The sequence below is a fragment of the Macaca mulatta genome, chromosome 13 (assembly GCF_049350105.2).
Source record: "Macaca mulatta isolate MMU2019108-1 chromosome 13, T2T-MMU8v2.0, whole genome shotgun sequence".
NCBI lineage: Eukaryota > Metazoa > Chordata > Mammalia > Primates > Cercopithecidae > Macaca > Macaca mulatta.
In genome coordinates, this window is record NC_133418.1 from 121,170,427 (window position 1) to 121,188,245 (window position 17,819).

At 48.4% G+C, this 17,819-nt stretch overlaps 2 protein-coding genes across 2 annotated transcripts in view; one reads left to right on the forward strand and one right to left on the reverse strand.

The window, feature by feature from the left end:
- The window catches only part of ALLC (allantoicase), a 30,998-nt gene extending 21,023 nt beyond the window's left edge, over positions 1-9,975 (reverse strand). The window contains exons 1-5 of the mRNA XM_001097806.5: positions 9,779-9,975; positions 7,661-7,711; positions 3,173-3,260; positions 1,734-1,859; positions 12-91 (exon numbers count right to left, since the gene is read on the reverse strand). Of these exons, the coding sequence (XP_001097806.1) occupies positions 12-91; positions 1,734-1,859; positions 3,173-3,260; positions 7,661-7,711; positions 9,779-9,868 (435 nt within the window). The 5' untranslated portion in view covers positions 9,869-9,975. The remainder of the gene's footprint in view (positions 1-11; positions 92-1,733; positions 1,860-3,172; positions 3,261-7,660; positions 7,712-9,778) is intronic.
- The window catches only part of EIPR1 (EARP complex and GARP complex interacting protein 1), a 608,423-nt gene that overhangs the window by 108,433 nt on the left and 482,171 nt on the right, over positions 1-17,819 (forward strand). The window lies entirely within an intron of this gene.

Here is a 17,819-nt window from a genome sequence, read left to right on the forward strand (position 1 = left end):
GGGAGATGTACCTCAGCAATGGCTTCAAACTCCTCGGGAGTGGCTGCGGCTCCTGTCCTGATTCCTCTTTCTGGGATTTCTGGTAGTTTTTCTGTAGTCGGAATGACCATTCGGGATTAAGATTAGGGTTCAAAATCAAAGGGAATCTACTCTCTCGGTGGTTTGTATGGTAATTCTCACTTTGCAAATAACACTAAAGGTATTTCAAAGTATCAAATGATCAAAGTAATGGACACACTTGTTGAAGTTCCTCAATATTTAATATATTAACAGTCATTTCAAAAAATAGTACAAGATGTTTGATACTGCATTTGCTTGTCAAATAGTAAATGTCATCTCCAAGTTAGCTCAAACTTCAACAAGTTTATCACATCACTAGAGTTTTCAAAGTTGGACTGTGACAAGGTCAATTCCAGGAACACGACCTCTCTCAGTGGCATCCTTAGGATTAATTATGTGGCAATTCAGAAATAGAAGCACTCACAGGCAATTGAGGGGCTTGCCGAAACAATCTTACTCATTTGTCATTGGTCATTTCCGCTTTCAGAGTAGCATCTCTCATAGCATCATTTCCTGTTCAGGTGCCCCAGCCATCTTCGGGGAGCAGGGCCCGTTCATGTCCACAGAGCCTCATGCAGTACTGTGCACATAGCACGTTCACTGTAAACTTGCCAACCCACACTGACTTATCTTCCCTAAGTACATGTATATAAACACACACATAATTGTACATATTTTTTAAAAATTAATGCTAAAGTCAACATCAGATGATATCAAAGGAATAAAAATACAGGTCTGTGGAGACAAAGTGGCTCCATCTTGGATGCAAATCTGCCATGTTGATGTCTGATTAGCCTCAATCCTGTGAACATGTCCTGATTCCAACTTGATTTACTGTCCTTAGTCCAGAACATGTCAACCTTGATGTTATCGCACAAATTAGAGGCTGTGACGCACACAGCACTCTTCCCTGTTCCGGAGGCTGCCTTCAGTTGTCCCACTGGAGCACACAGACCCTTTCCCTACAGCCTGTGAGCCCTGGGTCTCGGGAGTAACAGTGCAGAGATTTACCATCTTGCTGCCGCCCGAGGCCACGCTTCTGTTCGTAAGTTCCCCCAATAAAACACTCATTACCAACAAATTGGACTTGTCGGCTTCTTTCTTTGGTTTCTTGGTTTCTTCGGCACCTGGGGTCTGTTCTATGTACATGGCCCTTTCACAGAATGTGTCTCATTTATAAAGCCTGCGGGATTCATAGGCCCAGCATTCCCAGATGCAGATAGAAACCCTTGCCAAAAATGCCATAGCAGCTGCCCCATCACACACACCGGGACAGCCCAAAGCACGGCTGGTGCTGCTCACCCCACAGCTGTCCCAGACCTGGCTCCACATCCCCCGGGTCATCTGAGGCACAACCCACTCCCTCCCACCCACCCAGCAACCTGCTCACCCACGTTCCAGGGATGATGGCCTGCCTCTGCGTGAAGCTGAAGGATCGTGGGAATGATAAAATCTATATCCGGCTGTTAACACTGTTAAGCCACAAATCAAAAACCACAGAGCGCTCTATTAGGAGTCCTAATCCTACAGCTCCGTTACAGTAAAGTAGCCTTAGTCAAGTTCCTGAAGCTGTCTGGGTCGTACGGAAAGGGAGCAATTGTGGGGGTGTGGCTGGCCAGAGGAGCCATGTGACCTCATAATTCTCATTTTGGGGACAGTGGTTCCTAAGGCACCTTCTTCCAAGTTTGCTGCTTGAATTGACATTCGAGGAGCGTAATCTCCCGTGAAATAAGAAACGTCCACGTCGAAGGCCCGGATGACTCCTTGGATCCCCAACCTGAGGACGCACCAGTCGTGACCTGAGCAACACAGAGGACAAGAGCAACCTCGTTACGGCCGACGCAGCAGATGCTGCATGCAAGGCAGCGCACCCCACACACACCTGACCCACAGCGGGGGCCACTTCCGCCCATCACAGGAAAACCTGTTTGGGGCGGTTCCTAGCTAATATGACTGCAGGATCTCTCATAACCTGGCCGCATGTGACCACCATTTCCCAACAGAAATCCTCAGTTCTAGCCAGACCAGAACATCCATAGGCTGGGATCCAGGAAGACCTGACTCTGGTTCCAAATGGATCATTTCCAATGACTGTCCTTGGCAAATTACTCACCTCTTACAGTAGAGAATCTCATTTTCTCAACTGTAAATTAGGGATGCCATTAGCTTCCATAAAGCTTAGACTGGGTAGTGTGATGTAGAAAGCACCTCACCAAGCTCAGCAGGTAGTAAGCAGAGCTGGTTCTCCTGCAGACACTGTGTTCGTTGTCATCTCAAGTTCAGGAATTGCCATAGCACCCTTCAGCCTCCAGCCCCACCACTGGTCAGACACCTGCCTGCGTCTACCAAAGCCTTCAGAGTCTTGACGTCAAGTCTGCCACTATGGAGTTCTTGGTTATTTGCTGCCAGATATAAACCCACCTTAAAATGTCCAGATTTGTTAGAAACTAATACTGCCTCAAGTACTGTAGAAAGATAGAAAACTAGAAATATCAAATATTTCTTAATACTTGAGAGAGTAGCAAGTAAAAATCCAATTACCAACCTAATGCCTGGATTTGTTTGCTTTTCTTCAACTTCAAGAGGTATATTTTGATTGAGACTGAGTAGTAGCAATGAACAAAAATTGTATAAAATCATAAAAGACAGTGGGTACAGTGTTGAGAACAGACCCTGGCCCGGTCCCCAGCTTATCTTGCTAGCAGTGTGCCCTGGGCTGAGTCCAGGAATCTGTTTCCATGGCGGTAAAACGGAGATAAGGAGACCTACTCCAGAAGACTGTAGTAAGGACCCAGAAGATGCACGCTGCCTAACGTCTACCACAGTGCTCAGTGAGAACCACTCTTTTTTCCATCCGCAGACCTCACCAGGGTTTTCATTTTCCCAACAAAGTGCTTCTCACCCTTTGTGCCTGGTGGGACATCAGTGATCCGGGCTGAGGCCACCCCTTCCTGACTTAGAGCCTGATGTTCAGATAAGGACATCCAAGATTACAGAGCATTCCAGGGCCCCATGTTAAAGCTGACCCAAAGCAGACCCTGGCTTTGCAACAGCCCCTGTTTTTAATTTTGCAGTGTCAGATGCACTGCGATGAGCTAGCCATTGTTATTACCTGGAATCCTTTTCCTTCTGGTCTCCCAGCCATCCATCCATTTCCCAAACTCAGTATATTCACGCTCTTTAAAGCACGGGCTGTCACTCTAGGGCAAAGATACACAACAAGGTAATCATTAGCATTCATGTGATCTCCTGGATTCCAACAAGTCCACTTCTGTCCCACAGGGCCAGAGGAACGATGTAAAGGGGTCTAGGGGGGCCTCTGCCACCACCTTCATGCCCAGCTAGCCCCTTCCAGATTGAGGGATGCCTCCACTTTTATCATCTCCAGAAAAAGAAATGTTACTTCTTTGTGGGCCTCAGCACACAGAATTGACCACTGATAGCAGCAGGAACAACCACATCGCCAGGCACTCTCTGGGCCAACAGCAACCTACATGGGTATTAAAGTGAGAGAGGCTGGTCAGATTTCCAAGCAGGCCAGGTAGACTCTTCAATAAGGAATTCATCCAAAGTCATAGGAAGAGCAGGCTGGACACTCAGGGTCCAGCTGAACCCACACAGCACACTCTGCAACCCCTGAGGAATGCATGGTCTCTGGTGCCCCACAAAGTCTCCTTAGACAGCTGAGCGCACTTCTTCATCTTCCAGAACGAGGAGAGTAAACGCATCCTTGCAGGAGTGTCCTGAAGTTGACACAGCCGACATGAAAGACCCTGGAATAGTGTCGATGCTCAGAAGTTGTTGTGCTTGGTGGGTGGCCCAGCGTGGGGATACTTTCCCTGTTTCCATCAAGTCATGCAAAGAGGATCTTACGTTACTGTTTAGGGAAGCTCCCCAGGCAGGAGCAGAGGAAGGGACTAGACGTAGCAGGGCCCGGGGTGGAGGAATGCTCTGATGAGAGCTGCTGCATAAGATGCTAACCAGGGATCCTGCCAGACTCCCTGGTGTGCCAACTCGCCCAGCCTCCCAGGCAGGGGCCCCATGGCCAACGGTACCCACCCTCCTGTGCCTCAGTGCTCCTCCTCTGTCAAAGGCAAATAGCCATCGTGCTATCTACCTCCTCCAGCTATTGTCAGCCTTAAGTGTGCCTGACACATGGTACGTCCACTTCCTGGGTTCAAACATTTCCCCTGCCTCAGCCTCCCAAGTAGCGGGACTACAAGCGCCCGGCTAATATTTGTATTTTAGTAGAGATGGGGTTTCATCATGTTTCACCCGGCCAATCAAATCACATCTTAAAGATAGCACACACTGGCCAGGCGCGGTGACTCATGCCTGTAATCCCAGCACTTTGGGAGGCTGAGGCAGGCGGATCACGAGGTCGGGAGCTCGAGATCAGCCTGGCCAACATGGTGAAACTCCATCTCTAATAAATAAAAGAAAAAAAAAATTAGGTGGGCGTGGTGGCACATGCCTGTAATCTCAGCTACTCGGGAGGCTGAGGCAGGAGAATTGCTTGAACCCAGGGAGGTGGGGGTTGCAGTGAGCTGAGATTGCGTCAAGGCACTCCAGCCTGGGCAAGGGAGTGAGACTCAGTCTCAGAAAATAAAATAAAATAAAATAGCGCACACTGCAGCCTTTCCATTACTCATCAAGAAGTGCAAAATTCTGCTCTGAACCCAGAAGGAGAAAAGAAGGTACACCTCCCACTTAAACTCCAGACGTCCAAGGCCCCAAACTTGCTGGTGTTTAGTTTTGGTGGTAGGTTGATTGTTTCGGGTGTGTTGCTGCTACTGCTGCTGTTGTGTTTGGACTGACACTGAAGGTGTGAGGGAAGTTGGAGACACACGCTACTGAACCAGTGGCAGGAACCACTGTTGTAAAAGTGGCTCATGCCACGTGATGACAGATGTGTTCTTAACAAAAGAGAAAAACCAAGCACCAGTCCCAGGTATAACCCACACATGTGCACACACACTTGTATGAGGATGTTTTCAATACCTGCAAAATGTCATCAACTTAAATGTGTATCAACAGGGAAAGGGGGCCATAAATTGGGCCACGATGACATGGGCAGTTGTTGTTCAGCAGCTAAGAGGGTGGCCTAGGTGTACACACATCAGCACAGATGGAATTCACAAACACGCAGTGAGAAAAGCAAGTTTAGGGCCGGGCACAGTGGCTCACGCCTGTAATCCAGTCATTTGGGAGGCCGAGGCAGGAGGATTGCTTGAGCCCGGGAGCTAGAGATCTCATCTCTACATAACATTTAAAACTTAGCTGGGCACGGTGGCACATGCCTGAAGTCCCAGTGAGGCAGGAGGACCACTTGTGCCCAGGAAGTCGAGGCTGCAGTGAGCCATGACCGCACCACTGCACCCCAGCCTGACAGCCTGATCAGAGCCAGATCCTGCCCCACCCCCACCAAACAAAGTGCAGAATGTTAAGTGCTTTGTGAAAGTATGTATATAAATTTTAAAACGTAAAATATATATTTATGAATATATGTGTATTTAAGTGTATAAAATACATTAGAATTCTCTGCAACGGACTGAACTTTGGTGGTTTGTCCCCCACCAAAATTCGTATGTTGAAGCTTAATCCCCAAAGTGATGCTATTCGGAGATGAGGACTTTGGGAGGTGATGAGGTCACAAGGGTGGAGCCCCCATGATGGGATGATTGCCCATCGGGAGGAGGTGGGAGGTGACCCGCTTCGCCTCTCTTTTGTCACCTGAGGTTATCACCGGCAGGTGGCCATCCCAAGAGGGCCCTCAGCAGATGCTGGAGCCGCCGCTGTCTCAGGCTCGGTCTCAGACTTCCAGCCCCCAGAACTTCAAGAAATCACTGTGTTTAAGCTACCACGGTAGCATCTGCGGTATTTTGTGTTAGCAGCCCCGACAGACTAACGCATTCTCCCATCCTACAACAGTGTTAATGGTGGAAAGGGAGGGGGTGGACTGCACTCAAGTTGAATGTGAAAGGTGAACTTTACATTTATCTGTAATGTTATTTTTTCCAAAAAGGAGAAATATATATCTCTCTCTCGTGATTTTATGGTGTGACTATACATACACATATGTATGTGTGTGTGTTTATATGTGTGCACATATACATATGCTCAAGTATAAAATATAAGAAAGAGTGCCCCACCCTCTCTCTCCCACACCACTTCCAAGCCCACCTCTGTCTTCACAGATAATCACATCTCACTGTTTGATGTATGCACCTTCAAACTCTGTTTTATGCTCATAAAATATACATGGATCTCTCTTGTTGCCAGTGAATGGAGAGCCTGCTTTTTTTTATTTTTTATTTTTTATTTTTTTGAGACAGGGTCTTACTCTGTCACCTAGGCTGGAGTGCAGTGGCTTGATGACAGCTCACTGCAGCCTCGATCTCGTGGGCTCAAGCAATCTTCCCAGCTCAGCCTTCTGAGTAGTGGGGACTACGGGTACACACAGACATGCCTGGATAATTTTTTTTATTTTCAGAAATGGGGTCTTGCTTTGTTGCCCAGGCTGGTCCCAAACTCCTAGGCTCAAGTGATCCTCCTGCCTTGGCCTCCCAAAGTGCTGGGATTACAGGTGTGAGCCACGGTGCCAGGCTGAACTCATTCTAGTAGCCACATAATAGTCCATATCTGGAAAAGCTATAATTTCTTGAGTTCCCTGTCAATCAGTGAACATTTAGATTGGTTATCTCCTCTCCAAACAATACCAGAATGAATGTTTTCTACCTATTTTTTGCCCACTTGTGCAAACGATGTAAATCTGTGGCACAATTAGGTCAAGGCAGGCATGCATTTCAGTATTTCAAAGATCGGACCTGTGGTAAAATGGTAAGAGCTTTGGCATTTAGTAACTGCATGACCTAGAAAAAGTGCGATTCACATTTCCCTTTCTCGTTTTATTTTCACTTTCTCCTTTGTAAGTTAACACTATAAGGTGCCCTCTCAGGGCCATAGATCAGCTTGCTCTGGACCCAGCCAGGTCCTGCCCAGACAGAGAGCAACCACTTCACCAGGGTAACCAGATGGCCGCTGCCCACGGTGGAGGCCCGGAGGCGCCAGCCACAGTCACGCATGCTGTACGTGGGCACTAACTCGATGTGCACCTGTGTTTGTCTCTCCGCGCAGAAGAACTCGCATCTCCACACTGGGTATGACAGAGGAGAAGGACTACAGCAGAGCTGCCATTTCTTCCCTATGTTTGTCAGCATTTTCTCTATTTTTTTTAATAAGCTGTCCTGCACTGTTATAATTAGGCAGGTAAAACATTTCCCAGAAAACTCAAGACATAGATCTGTTTTCTTCCCAGCACAGACGATGAAATTCACCTTAGCCAGAAGAGCAGTATTTGAGGACCTCACAATTTTCCCCATGAAGCAATGCAGTCCTGAATTCTTTGCAGTCCCTGTCTCTGCTGTGTTTTGGCGGGAGTTCACACTGATTTGCATGTCTTTCTAACGTTCTAATATGCTAATTTGCCAGTGCACATCACGTGACTCCATCCCAAATATACAGATAGATTTTAATCAACACGGCTGCATGGATTTCTCTGCATCAACCCTTTACGTTGCAGAATGCCAATTTACAATACCTTTATGAGGTTTTCTGCAGGAGCAAAAAAGTCATCTGTTGCAAATAAAATCTAGACAAAGAAAGAAAGAAGTAAAGATAAAGTAACCATAAATCTGAAACCATTTTGTTTAATTCCCTAGTGAAACATTATGAGATGAAGTAAAAAGAAAACATGAAATCACCTAGGGGAAGCCACAGAATCTGCAGTTAAGCCACGAGGCCTTTAAATGTTTCCATTTCATTGCCTGCCTCCTCCTTCATCTTCTCCTCCCACCCTTTTTCCTGATTCTCCTTTACCACCTGGAGGTAAGATCACTAACTTCTTACACTCAGGAAGCAAATAAACCAACTTTCTTTTTTTCATGAACCAGAGGTTTTGTGGTACTTTTACAAACAGAGCAATGACCGAAAAAGCTCTGGGTCACATATGCAGTTGGTGCCTCTGTGTTCTCCCACAAGGGCCACCATAGGTCACGCTGCAGGTGGGCTGTCCGGGTCATTCGTCCACCAAAGCAGGATCATTTTGAGAGTGAGGCTGGTGATACTAATTGTACACCCAGAAAACAAGGTAAACTAGATTTTCCTGAGCAAAACAGGCTGTGGTGGTCACCCACCCAACCCAGGACTCCATGGCCGCTGCAGCCTGGAGGGCACCTTGCCCCAGGCTCTGACTCCAGCCCAGGAGTTCAAAAGGCAGGAAGGACAAGCTGTTTCAGAGCTGCCGGCTGTTTGGGTGGCAGAGCGGAGGGGAGACCTGATGTGCGGGGGTTGACCTGTGCCAGGGTTCAAATGGCAGGTAGGTGGACATATCAGGGTCCCCCTGTTCCAGATCTCTCAGAAGCCTTCCCAGGGCACATGGGGCCTCTCCTACCTCTCCAGACTCATGCTCCCAACTCTCCTCACAAACGCCCGGCGTGTTCTTGAAACACTGAGCCACCTGGAGCATGTGGGCTCCCTTGCTCTCCTCACAGACACCTCTGCCCGAACCACCCTGCACCTCATCCCTGCCCGCCAGCTGCTCTCCAGTGAGTCACCTCCAGTAGCACTCAAGTGGCCCTTCCCCACCCCTCCCACCCCAATCCCCCCAGGCTGCCCATGGCTGGAGTCCACATGCTCCCCCAGCACCCTGGCCTTGTGCCAGTCACAGGGCTGGTCTGGACTTACATCTGTCTCCCTGTTAGAGTGTAAGCTTCCTGGGGGCAGGCACAGGGCCTTCCCTTTCTGTACCAGACACACTACTTCTGAGCGCAGCCTATACCCCAGCACCTCTGCACATTATGTTTAATGAGTTATCCAGGTGACCCTCATTACACACTAGAGCTAGAGGACCTCCAATTTAACTAGACCCAGAGCACCTCTGATCTAACTAGAGCCAGAGGACCACTGATCTAACTGGAGCCAGGGGACATCCGATCTAACTAGAGCCAGGGGACATCCTATCTAACTGGAGCCAGAGGACCATCGATCTAACTAGAGCCAGAGGACCTCCGATCTAATTAGAGTCAGAGGACCACCGATCTAACTCAATCCAGAGGACCTCCGATCTAACTAGAGCCAGAGGATCACTGATCTAACTAGAGCCAGGGGACATCCGATCTAACTGGAGCCAGAGGACCATCGATCTAACTAGAGCCAGAGGACCTCCGATCTGACTCGAGCCAGAGGACCTCCGATCTGACTCGAGCCAGAGGACCTCCGATCTGACTCGAGCCAGAGGACCTCCGATCTGACTCAATCCAGAGGACCTCCGATCTAACTCAATCCAGGGGACCTCTGATCTAACTCGAGCCAGAGGACCTCCGATCTAACTCGAGCCAGAGGACCTCCGATCTAATTCGATCTAGAGGACCTCCGATCTAACTAGAGCTAGAGGACTGTCAGCCTATCCAGAGCAGAGGACCACAGTCTGTCCTCTAGTGAAACACACAAAACCTAAGGCAGTGTTGTCCTTGCTGAGAATTGTCACCAATTTAAGATACATTCTTTGGAAGTCTTTCTCGCTAACGGGTTTCCTTGGGCAGGCCAACCCTTCAGACTGATTCTTGTTGATTCTTGCATGAGGTTCTCTGCACTGTTCAGTTGTGCCCTTAGCACAGATGCCTTAAACCCTTGTTCTGGCCATGAGAGACCCACTTACTTTTCCTCCTACGGACTCAGATGCCATGTCCGTCAGCTGGGTGAAGTCCAGAAACCGGGTCAGTCTTCCCTCCTTCGGAGCATCAGCCATGCTTCCTGGAAAGGAGAGGGCAGCTCGGTCAACCTCAGGGCTGTGGGAGTGAGTGAGGCCCCGTCTAGGCTCCTGACGCTAAGGTTTGAGACATTCAAAAGTCAGGCAGTGACCGAACTGGACGTACTGTCAACTGGACCTGACAGGTGCCCTCTGCACAATGAGGTTGAGCTAAAAAGGGACTTTGCATAAACACACTGAAACGGGGAAGGAATTAGAGCATGGCTTCCTTCTAAAACATTTAAAAATAAAATATCACTAACTATACAAACCCTATCGCCACAAAATGCAAAGTTTTCTTTTATTGTTTAAAAGGGAGAGATCATTTAATTTTGAAAAGAATAACTTGCTTTTAATAGTCTTTGAAGCCATTCAAAACACACGTATTGAGACCCTGGGTGGCAGGCCCTGGCGAGACGTGGGAAACAGCAGAGCCCACCCGCCCACAAGAGCACCCCCACGCGGGAACAGACGTCCACCGACGCGCAGGCCAGGCCACGCTCTGGAGCCGGCAGAGACTGAGCCACAGAGACGGGTCCAGCGAGGGAGATTCAGGGCCAAGTGACCATGGCGGATCCTAACATGGGACTTAGCCCAACTCCCCAGCACCCTCGTGTTGAGGTTGAGAAAGCAGAGATTTGGAGAAATGGAAAGAGACCGTGAGGGAGGCGGGGAGAGTCTGGCCTGACCCCAGGGCCTCCCCACCCCTAAGCCAAGAGGTGGTCTTTGTTCCTGGCCCTTTGTTCTACCCCTCATGGTGAAAGACAAAAACTACACAAAAACACCTCACTAAGAATTATACTCATTCACAAAAGAAAGAATACAAACAGTCCACGGACGTGAGAAGTCAGCTCTTCCTTGAAATTACAGGAATATAATTAATTCTAAAATACCATTATGCCTATGAAACGGACACTTTTTTAAAGCAAACAGGCACTTCCATAGTCTGTGGTGAGGAGCATGAACGGGAACAGCCCCTCCAGGGTGATTTGGCCACACTTGCGGGTGGAAGGTGCTCCTGACATCCTGATTCGCTGGTTCTTCCCCGAGTCTTGGTGCTGAAGCCCCTGAGCTCACTGGAGTCTCCTCCTCCTGTGCCCTCATCCCCTGGTGATGTCAACCAGAGTCATGGCTCCTAAGATCATCCACACACCAATTATCCCCAAACGCAGAGCGCCTTCCCAACATGAATTTTCATCTGCCAACTCAAAACATCTCCCCTTGGATGTTGAATCAAATCTCAAAGCCGACAGGTCCAAGCTTCAGCTCTGGCTCTCCCTCAGCCTCTCCCATTGCAAAAACATCTCCCCTTCAATGTTGAATCAAATCTCAAAGCCGACAGGTTCAAGCCTCAGCTCTGGCTCTCCCTCAGCCTGCCCCATCGCAGTCTCCCACCTCTGGGAGGAGCAGCTCCAACCTCCTGGTCGCTCCAGCAAAAGCCTTGGCGGCACCTTCAGATCCCTTCCTCACACCCACAGTCTGTGCAGCATCCTGTCCACCTGCCCGTTGGACCCAGAACATGGAATTATCTTTGTTATTGATTTGTCTATTTATTTATTTATTTATTTATTTTTATTTTTGAGATGGAGTCTCCCTCTGTCGCCCAGGCTGGAGTGCAGTGGTGCAATCTCCGCTCAATGCAACCTCCACCTCTCGGGTTCAAGCGATTCTCCTGCCTCAGTCTCCCATGTAGCTGGGATTACAGGTGCCCACCACCACGCCTGGCTAATTTTTGTTTTGGGGGTGGTTTTTTGAGATGGCGTCTTGCTCTGTCATCCAGGCTAGAGAGCAGCAGCATGATCTCAGCTCACTGCAACCTCCACCTTCTGGGTTCAAGCAATTCTCCTGCCTCAGACTCCCGAGTAGCTGAGATTACAGGTGCTCACCACCATGCCTGGCTAATTTTTTTGTATTTTTAGTAGAGACTGGGTTTCACCACATTAGCCAGGATGGTCTCCATCTCCTGACCTCGTGATCCACCCGCCTCGGCCTCCCAAAGTGCTGGGATTACAGGCGTGAGCCACTGCGCCTGGCCATAATTTTTGTATTTTTAGTAAAGATGAGGTTTCACCAGGTGGCCAAGTTCGTCTCAAACTCCTGACCTTAGGTGATCCACCCTCCTTGGCCTCCCAAAGTGCTGGGATTATAGGTGTGAGCCACTGTGCCTGTCCGGAATTATCTTCTAAACTGTCTGAGAAGGAAGGAAGTATATGAGGGCAAAGGTGAAGCGAAATGGGCCGTGTGCTGGTGACCATTGTTACCGCTGGACAGTGGGAACATTCAGGGACCATCTGGTATTTTTACCCACCACGGGTATGTTTGAAATCTTTCACAATCAAAGTCATACACATGGCCAGGTGCAGTGATTCATGCCTATAATCCCAACACTTTGGGAGACCAAGGTGGGCAGATCACCTGAGGTCAAGAGTTCAAGACCACCCTGGCCAAAATGGCAAAACTCTGTCTCTACTAAAATTAAAAAATCAACCAGGCATGGTGGCAGGTGCCTGTAATCCCAGCTACTTGGGAGGCTGAGGCAGGAGAATCACTTGAACCCAGGAGGCGGAGGTTGCAGTGAGCTAAGATTGCACCACTGCACTCCAGCCTGGGTGACAAAGCAAGACTCCATCTCAAAAAAAAAAAGTCATGCACATTATGCATATTACACATTCACAGAGGCAGAGAGGGAGAGAGAGGAGAGACACTGGCACCGTCTCTCTCCTGGATAAAGAAATATCCCCAACATATGTGCCCCTGCCTGTCTACAAGCTTTCCTTAGCCCAGTCCCAGAACAAGCTTTCAAAAACAAAAGTCATTCCCCGTTCACTCAGAATGAAAGCTGCTCTCCTCACCTGTGCCCCAAGCACCTCCCTCACCTAGGGCCCTTTCCCCTCTGTCCTGCCTCTGTGACTTTGCAAAGGTGGTTCCCTCTGCCAGGAACGCTCTTCCCCACACAGCTGTGTGTCTGCTCCTTGCCTCCCTCCAAGCTTTTGCCTGACAATCACCTCCTCAGCAACACTGCCCTGACCTCCTGTTTACAGGTCAGCCCTCACACCCCCAGGCATCCCAACACGCCTTACCCGGCCCGCCTTTGTTCCCACATAACACGAGCACACATGCTACTGCTTCTCCATAGTATTTACTATCGTCCAGACGCAGTGGCTCACGCCTGCAATCCCAGCACTTTGGGAGGCCTAGGCAGGCAGATGACCCAAGGTCAGGAGTTTGAGACCAGCCTGACTGATATAGAGAAACCCTGTCTCTACTAAAAATACAAAGAATAGCTAGGCATTGTGGTGCATGCCTGTAATCCCAGCTACTTGGGAGGCTGAGGCAGGAGAATCGCTTGAACCCGGAAGGCAGAGGTTGCGGTGAGCCAAGATCATGCCATTGCACTCCAGCCTGGGCAACAAGGGCGAAACTCCGTCTCAAAAAAAAATATACACACACACACACACATATATACACACATACATATACATATATACACATGTACATATATACACACATATATACATATACATATATACACACATACTATATATGCACATACATATATATACACACACATACATATACACACACACACACACGTATATACTACCTTTCCGGATTAGATGCACACTCCACACCAGCAGTAAGTTTTGTTTTGTTCACTGGTGTGTCCCTAGTGAACCCCCTAACATTTACCGTGAGTTCACAGGAATGTCGTGCGCTGTTCATAGTTTATCTCATTTCAATCGTCAGAACAACCTGCGATTTTGGAATCATTCACATTCTACAAGTGAAAAGGAAAGCATCTTTGAGAGATCAAGTAAATTGTCAAAGCCCGCAGCTGCAAAGTGAACCATGTGGCCAACCGCGATGTATCCAAACGTGACTGACAGCGGAAAGCCCCTAGAAGAGCATTGGAGCACGACGAGTGTCACGGGAGTGTTGGTTCAACAAACTCCACCTGCTTCTGTGCTCATTCGTTCAGCAGCGTGTGCAGAGCTCCCGGATGCGCAGACGCCGTGCCTAGGGCTGAGCGTGCACATGCTCTTCGGTGGTTCGTGGTGCAGTGGAGGGGACAGACGAGTGGTGACCATCCCAGGGAATGCGGTGACAGAGGGGCCCTCGAGGTGCAGTGGGGAACTGAAGACACACACTCAGTGAGCTCTGCGGGCTCAGGAACCTCCCTTTAGGAGTGGACGCCAGGCCGGGCAGTGCAGGGAAGGACAGACAACCAGGCAGGGGAGACCATGGGTGCGGCCACGGAGGCTGGTGGCCCAGGGAACCACAGGGGCTCATGGTGTCTTTGCTGGGACCCACATTGTCCAACCTGGAAGCCACTGGCCACACCTGGGTATTTAACAAATTTAAACTTCAGTTACTTGAAATTATATACAACTCCAAATCCAGTTCCTCCTTTGCTCTGGCCATATTTCGTGTGCTCCCTAGGCCTGCGGCCTCCCTGCTGAGCAGCACAGGTCTGGAACAGGCCTGTCATCAAAGAGAATTTTACTGGACTGTGCTGGAAAAACTCCAAAAAGATTACAGTGCAGAGCCCACCCACCACAGTCGCCCCCACCATGCAATGCAGAATTTAAAACAGCGCTAAACTGCCACACACACACACACACAACCTACAGACTGGCTGGAATTAAAATCGCTTCTTCACAGAGCTCTTAGCAACATTGCAGCCCACTCATCACGGCTGAGTGATGCTACTGTGCGGTGCACTGTTTGCTGTGTCCCAGCACTAGCCTGGCTGAGCACGGTGGGGAGGCTGTGGGTTGAAGGGTGTAGATGCTGAGGCTGCAGCATGGGCAGCTTATAGACTAAGCAGTCTGGCTTTGGCCTGTGGATCTCATCAAGGCCCCGGGCTCCCCCTGCACACAGCTCTTCATCATCGTCCTCTGTTCCATGCAAAATCACGCAGTGCCAGGCCGGTCACGGGCACACAGCAGAGGCTTGCCGACGACGTGATACGCTGAGTCATTACGGAACACTGGAGACACCAACGGTTCTCAAGAAACAGCTTAACTTTTTCCCCATCAGCTCCAGCAAGCTCACTATGCCCCGGTACAGAGCGCTCAAGCATTCTGCCTAAGTCAATAATGTAATGTTCCCTCCCAGCCACCCCCATGTGATGTGTGAAGCCAGGGCTCCTGGTAACATGGGGCATGACCCACTCCGTCTGTATTGACCAGCTTCCCTGGGAAGCAGAGGGCACCGGAGGTGCAGGCTGGCCTTTGGCGTGTACAGTCTTTCATCTTTTCCTTTGGTGTGCCTCCGATAACCTACACAGAGCATTCCGTCTCACACACATGTAGGAGAGGCTGTAAATTCAACAGAGAAAGAGATCAAAAGAAGAGAAAAGCATTTACACCCTTCCTCAAGGTACCAACAGCCTCCACGCTTCATTCTGTGTAGCCCCACCCCACTGAAGCTCACACTCAACTTAGTAAAACACTTCAATTTGACCCAGAATCCCATGACTGGGTATATACCCAAAGGAATATAAATAGTTCTACTATAAAGATAAATGCACGCGTTATGTTCATTGCAGCACTATTCACAATAGCAAAGACACGGAATCAACCCAAATGCCCATCAATGATAGACTGGATAAAGAAAATGTGGTACATATACACCATGGAATAGCATGCAGCCATAAAAAGGAATGAGATCATGTCCTTTGCAGGAACATGGGTGGATCTGGAAGCCATTATCCTCAGCAAACTAATGCAGGAACAGAAAACCACACACCACATGTTCTCACTCATAAGTGGGAGCTGAACAATGAGAACACACGGACACAGGGAGGGGAACATCACACACTCAGGCCTATCAGCAGGCTGCGGGGAGGAAGAGCATCAGGACAAACAGCTAATGCATGTGGGGATGAATACCTAGCTGATGGGTTCATCTGTGCAGCAAACCACCGTGGCACACATTTACCTACGTAGCAAACATGCACATCTGCACATGTATCCCAGAACTTCTAATAAAATAAAATAAAAAACACTTCAACTCAGTACTTCAAAAAAAAAAAAAAAAGGAAAAGAATGCTCCCTCTGGAAATGTTTCTCTTTGGGAAATAAATAAGTTAAAAGCTCATCTTCAGAAAACGTTAGTCAGTGTAGTGATGCCATCTACAGCCGATGCCGCCAAGCAGACAGGACCTTTCCAGGATCCGTCCCGCTGCCACAGGCGCCACCCAGGTCAGCAGGCAGGCTGACTCATGAAACCTGTTATTCAAATGGGGTGGACACACTCCTCAACCTCATTACAAATATTTTCATATATAAGTATATATTTATATATATTTGAGGTGCCGTTTGTGGTACCTCAAAAGTCATAACAGTTTTCAAGACTAAGTTTGTTTTTTCAGATGAAATCTAGCATTTGGAAACATCTGGTTTGCGGGGATTTTGGTTGTTTTTTGGTTTTTTTTTTTTTTTTTTTTTTTTTTGGAGACACAGTCTTCCTTTGTTGCCCAGGTTGGAGTGCAGTGACACGATCATAGCTCACTGCAGCCTCAAACTCCCGGGCTCAAGTGATCCTGCCACCTCAGCCTCTGAGTAGCTGGGATTACAGCTGGCACCACCACACCAAACCACAGTTTTACATTTTTTGTAGCGACAGGGTCTCATTATGTTGCCCAGGCAGGTCTTGAACTCGTATTTTGAAGCGATCCTCCCACCTGAGCCTCCCAAAATGCTGCGGTTACAGGCATGAGTCACAACACCTGGCCAGAAACATCTGCCTTAATTGGCAGAAATGAATTTAAATTGGGGTGAAAAATTCTCCATAGCCTTTGTCCCTAGGCTTCCCACGAGTCGATGTCCGCTCACTGACCCCTGTGCCTGCAAGCTTCTCTAGAGAACGGGAGTTGCAAAGGGACCTTTGCAGCAGCTTCCAAGAAGTATATCCTTAAACTGTTTTTATTATTCTCTTGGCCAAGCTCCATTTGCAGTTGAGACTCTGCTACTCAAAAGTGCTTAAAATGTGTCACCTTGAGATAAAAGCAACACAAACAGACCCTTGTAAAATCCTGCAGAGGAGGCACCATAGAGATAAGTTTCAAAGGCACATTCACCTCCGGTTGAATAAACTGCCTCCATTTAATAGAAGCTGCAGGGTGGCAAAGTGGTGGCAGGGGTATAAAATTCAGCCACCGTTTGCTCTGCAGCCACTCATATCCTTTTCTACTACTTTGTCTTTAGGCAAAAAAGACAGACCTTTAACTAAGAGAGATGCCCCACCACGCGGTGCTGGGCACGAGCCTCACGCGGTTTGGTGCCGGCAGTGGTTGTCTATGTGTTCCCTGGTCACACTGACACAGGAACCACTTGCCATACGTGGTATTTAAATTTAAATCTAATGACATTCAAAATCCAGTTCTTTCAGTCATGTGAGCCACATTTTACATGCTAGGAAGTTACATGTGGCTGATGGCCACTGTACTGAACGGCATAGAAGAGATTTTCCATCATTACAGAAAGTTCTATCAGACAGCGCAGGTGTGTGGTTTTACAAAGCATATCCTTGTGCATGTTATAGAAAAGGATCCATTATTTCAATATCCTTTCTTATTAATGACCTTAGAAGTAACACCAATTTTTAGCAGTAATCCTAGAAATCTTCAATAGCCATTCATCAAAGTAGGAAACCCTCAATCACACTGTAAAACCATCTATTGGGCTAATTACCATTGACGACCCACCTGCACCAGGCAGATACTGTTTCTGACATAGTCTTTTTTTCCAACTTTTATTTTAAGTTCAGGGGTACATGTGCAGGGTGTGCAGGTTTGTTCCATAGGTAAACATGTGCCATGGTGGTTTGCTGCACAGGTCATTGTCAGGCCTCTGAGCCCAAGTCAAGCCATCGTATATGCCCAGATGGCCTGAAATAACTGAAGAATCACAAAAGAAGTGAAAATGCCCTGCCCCGCCTTAACTGA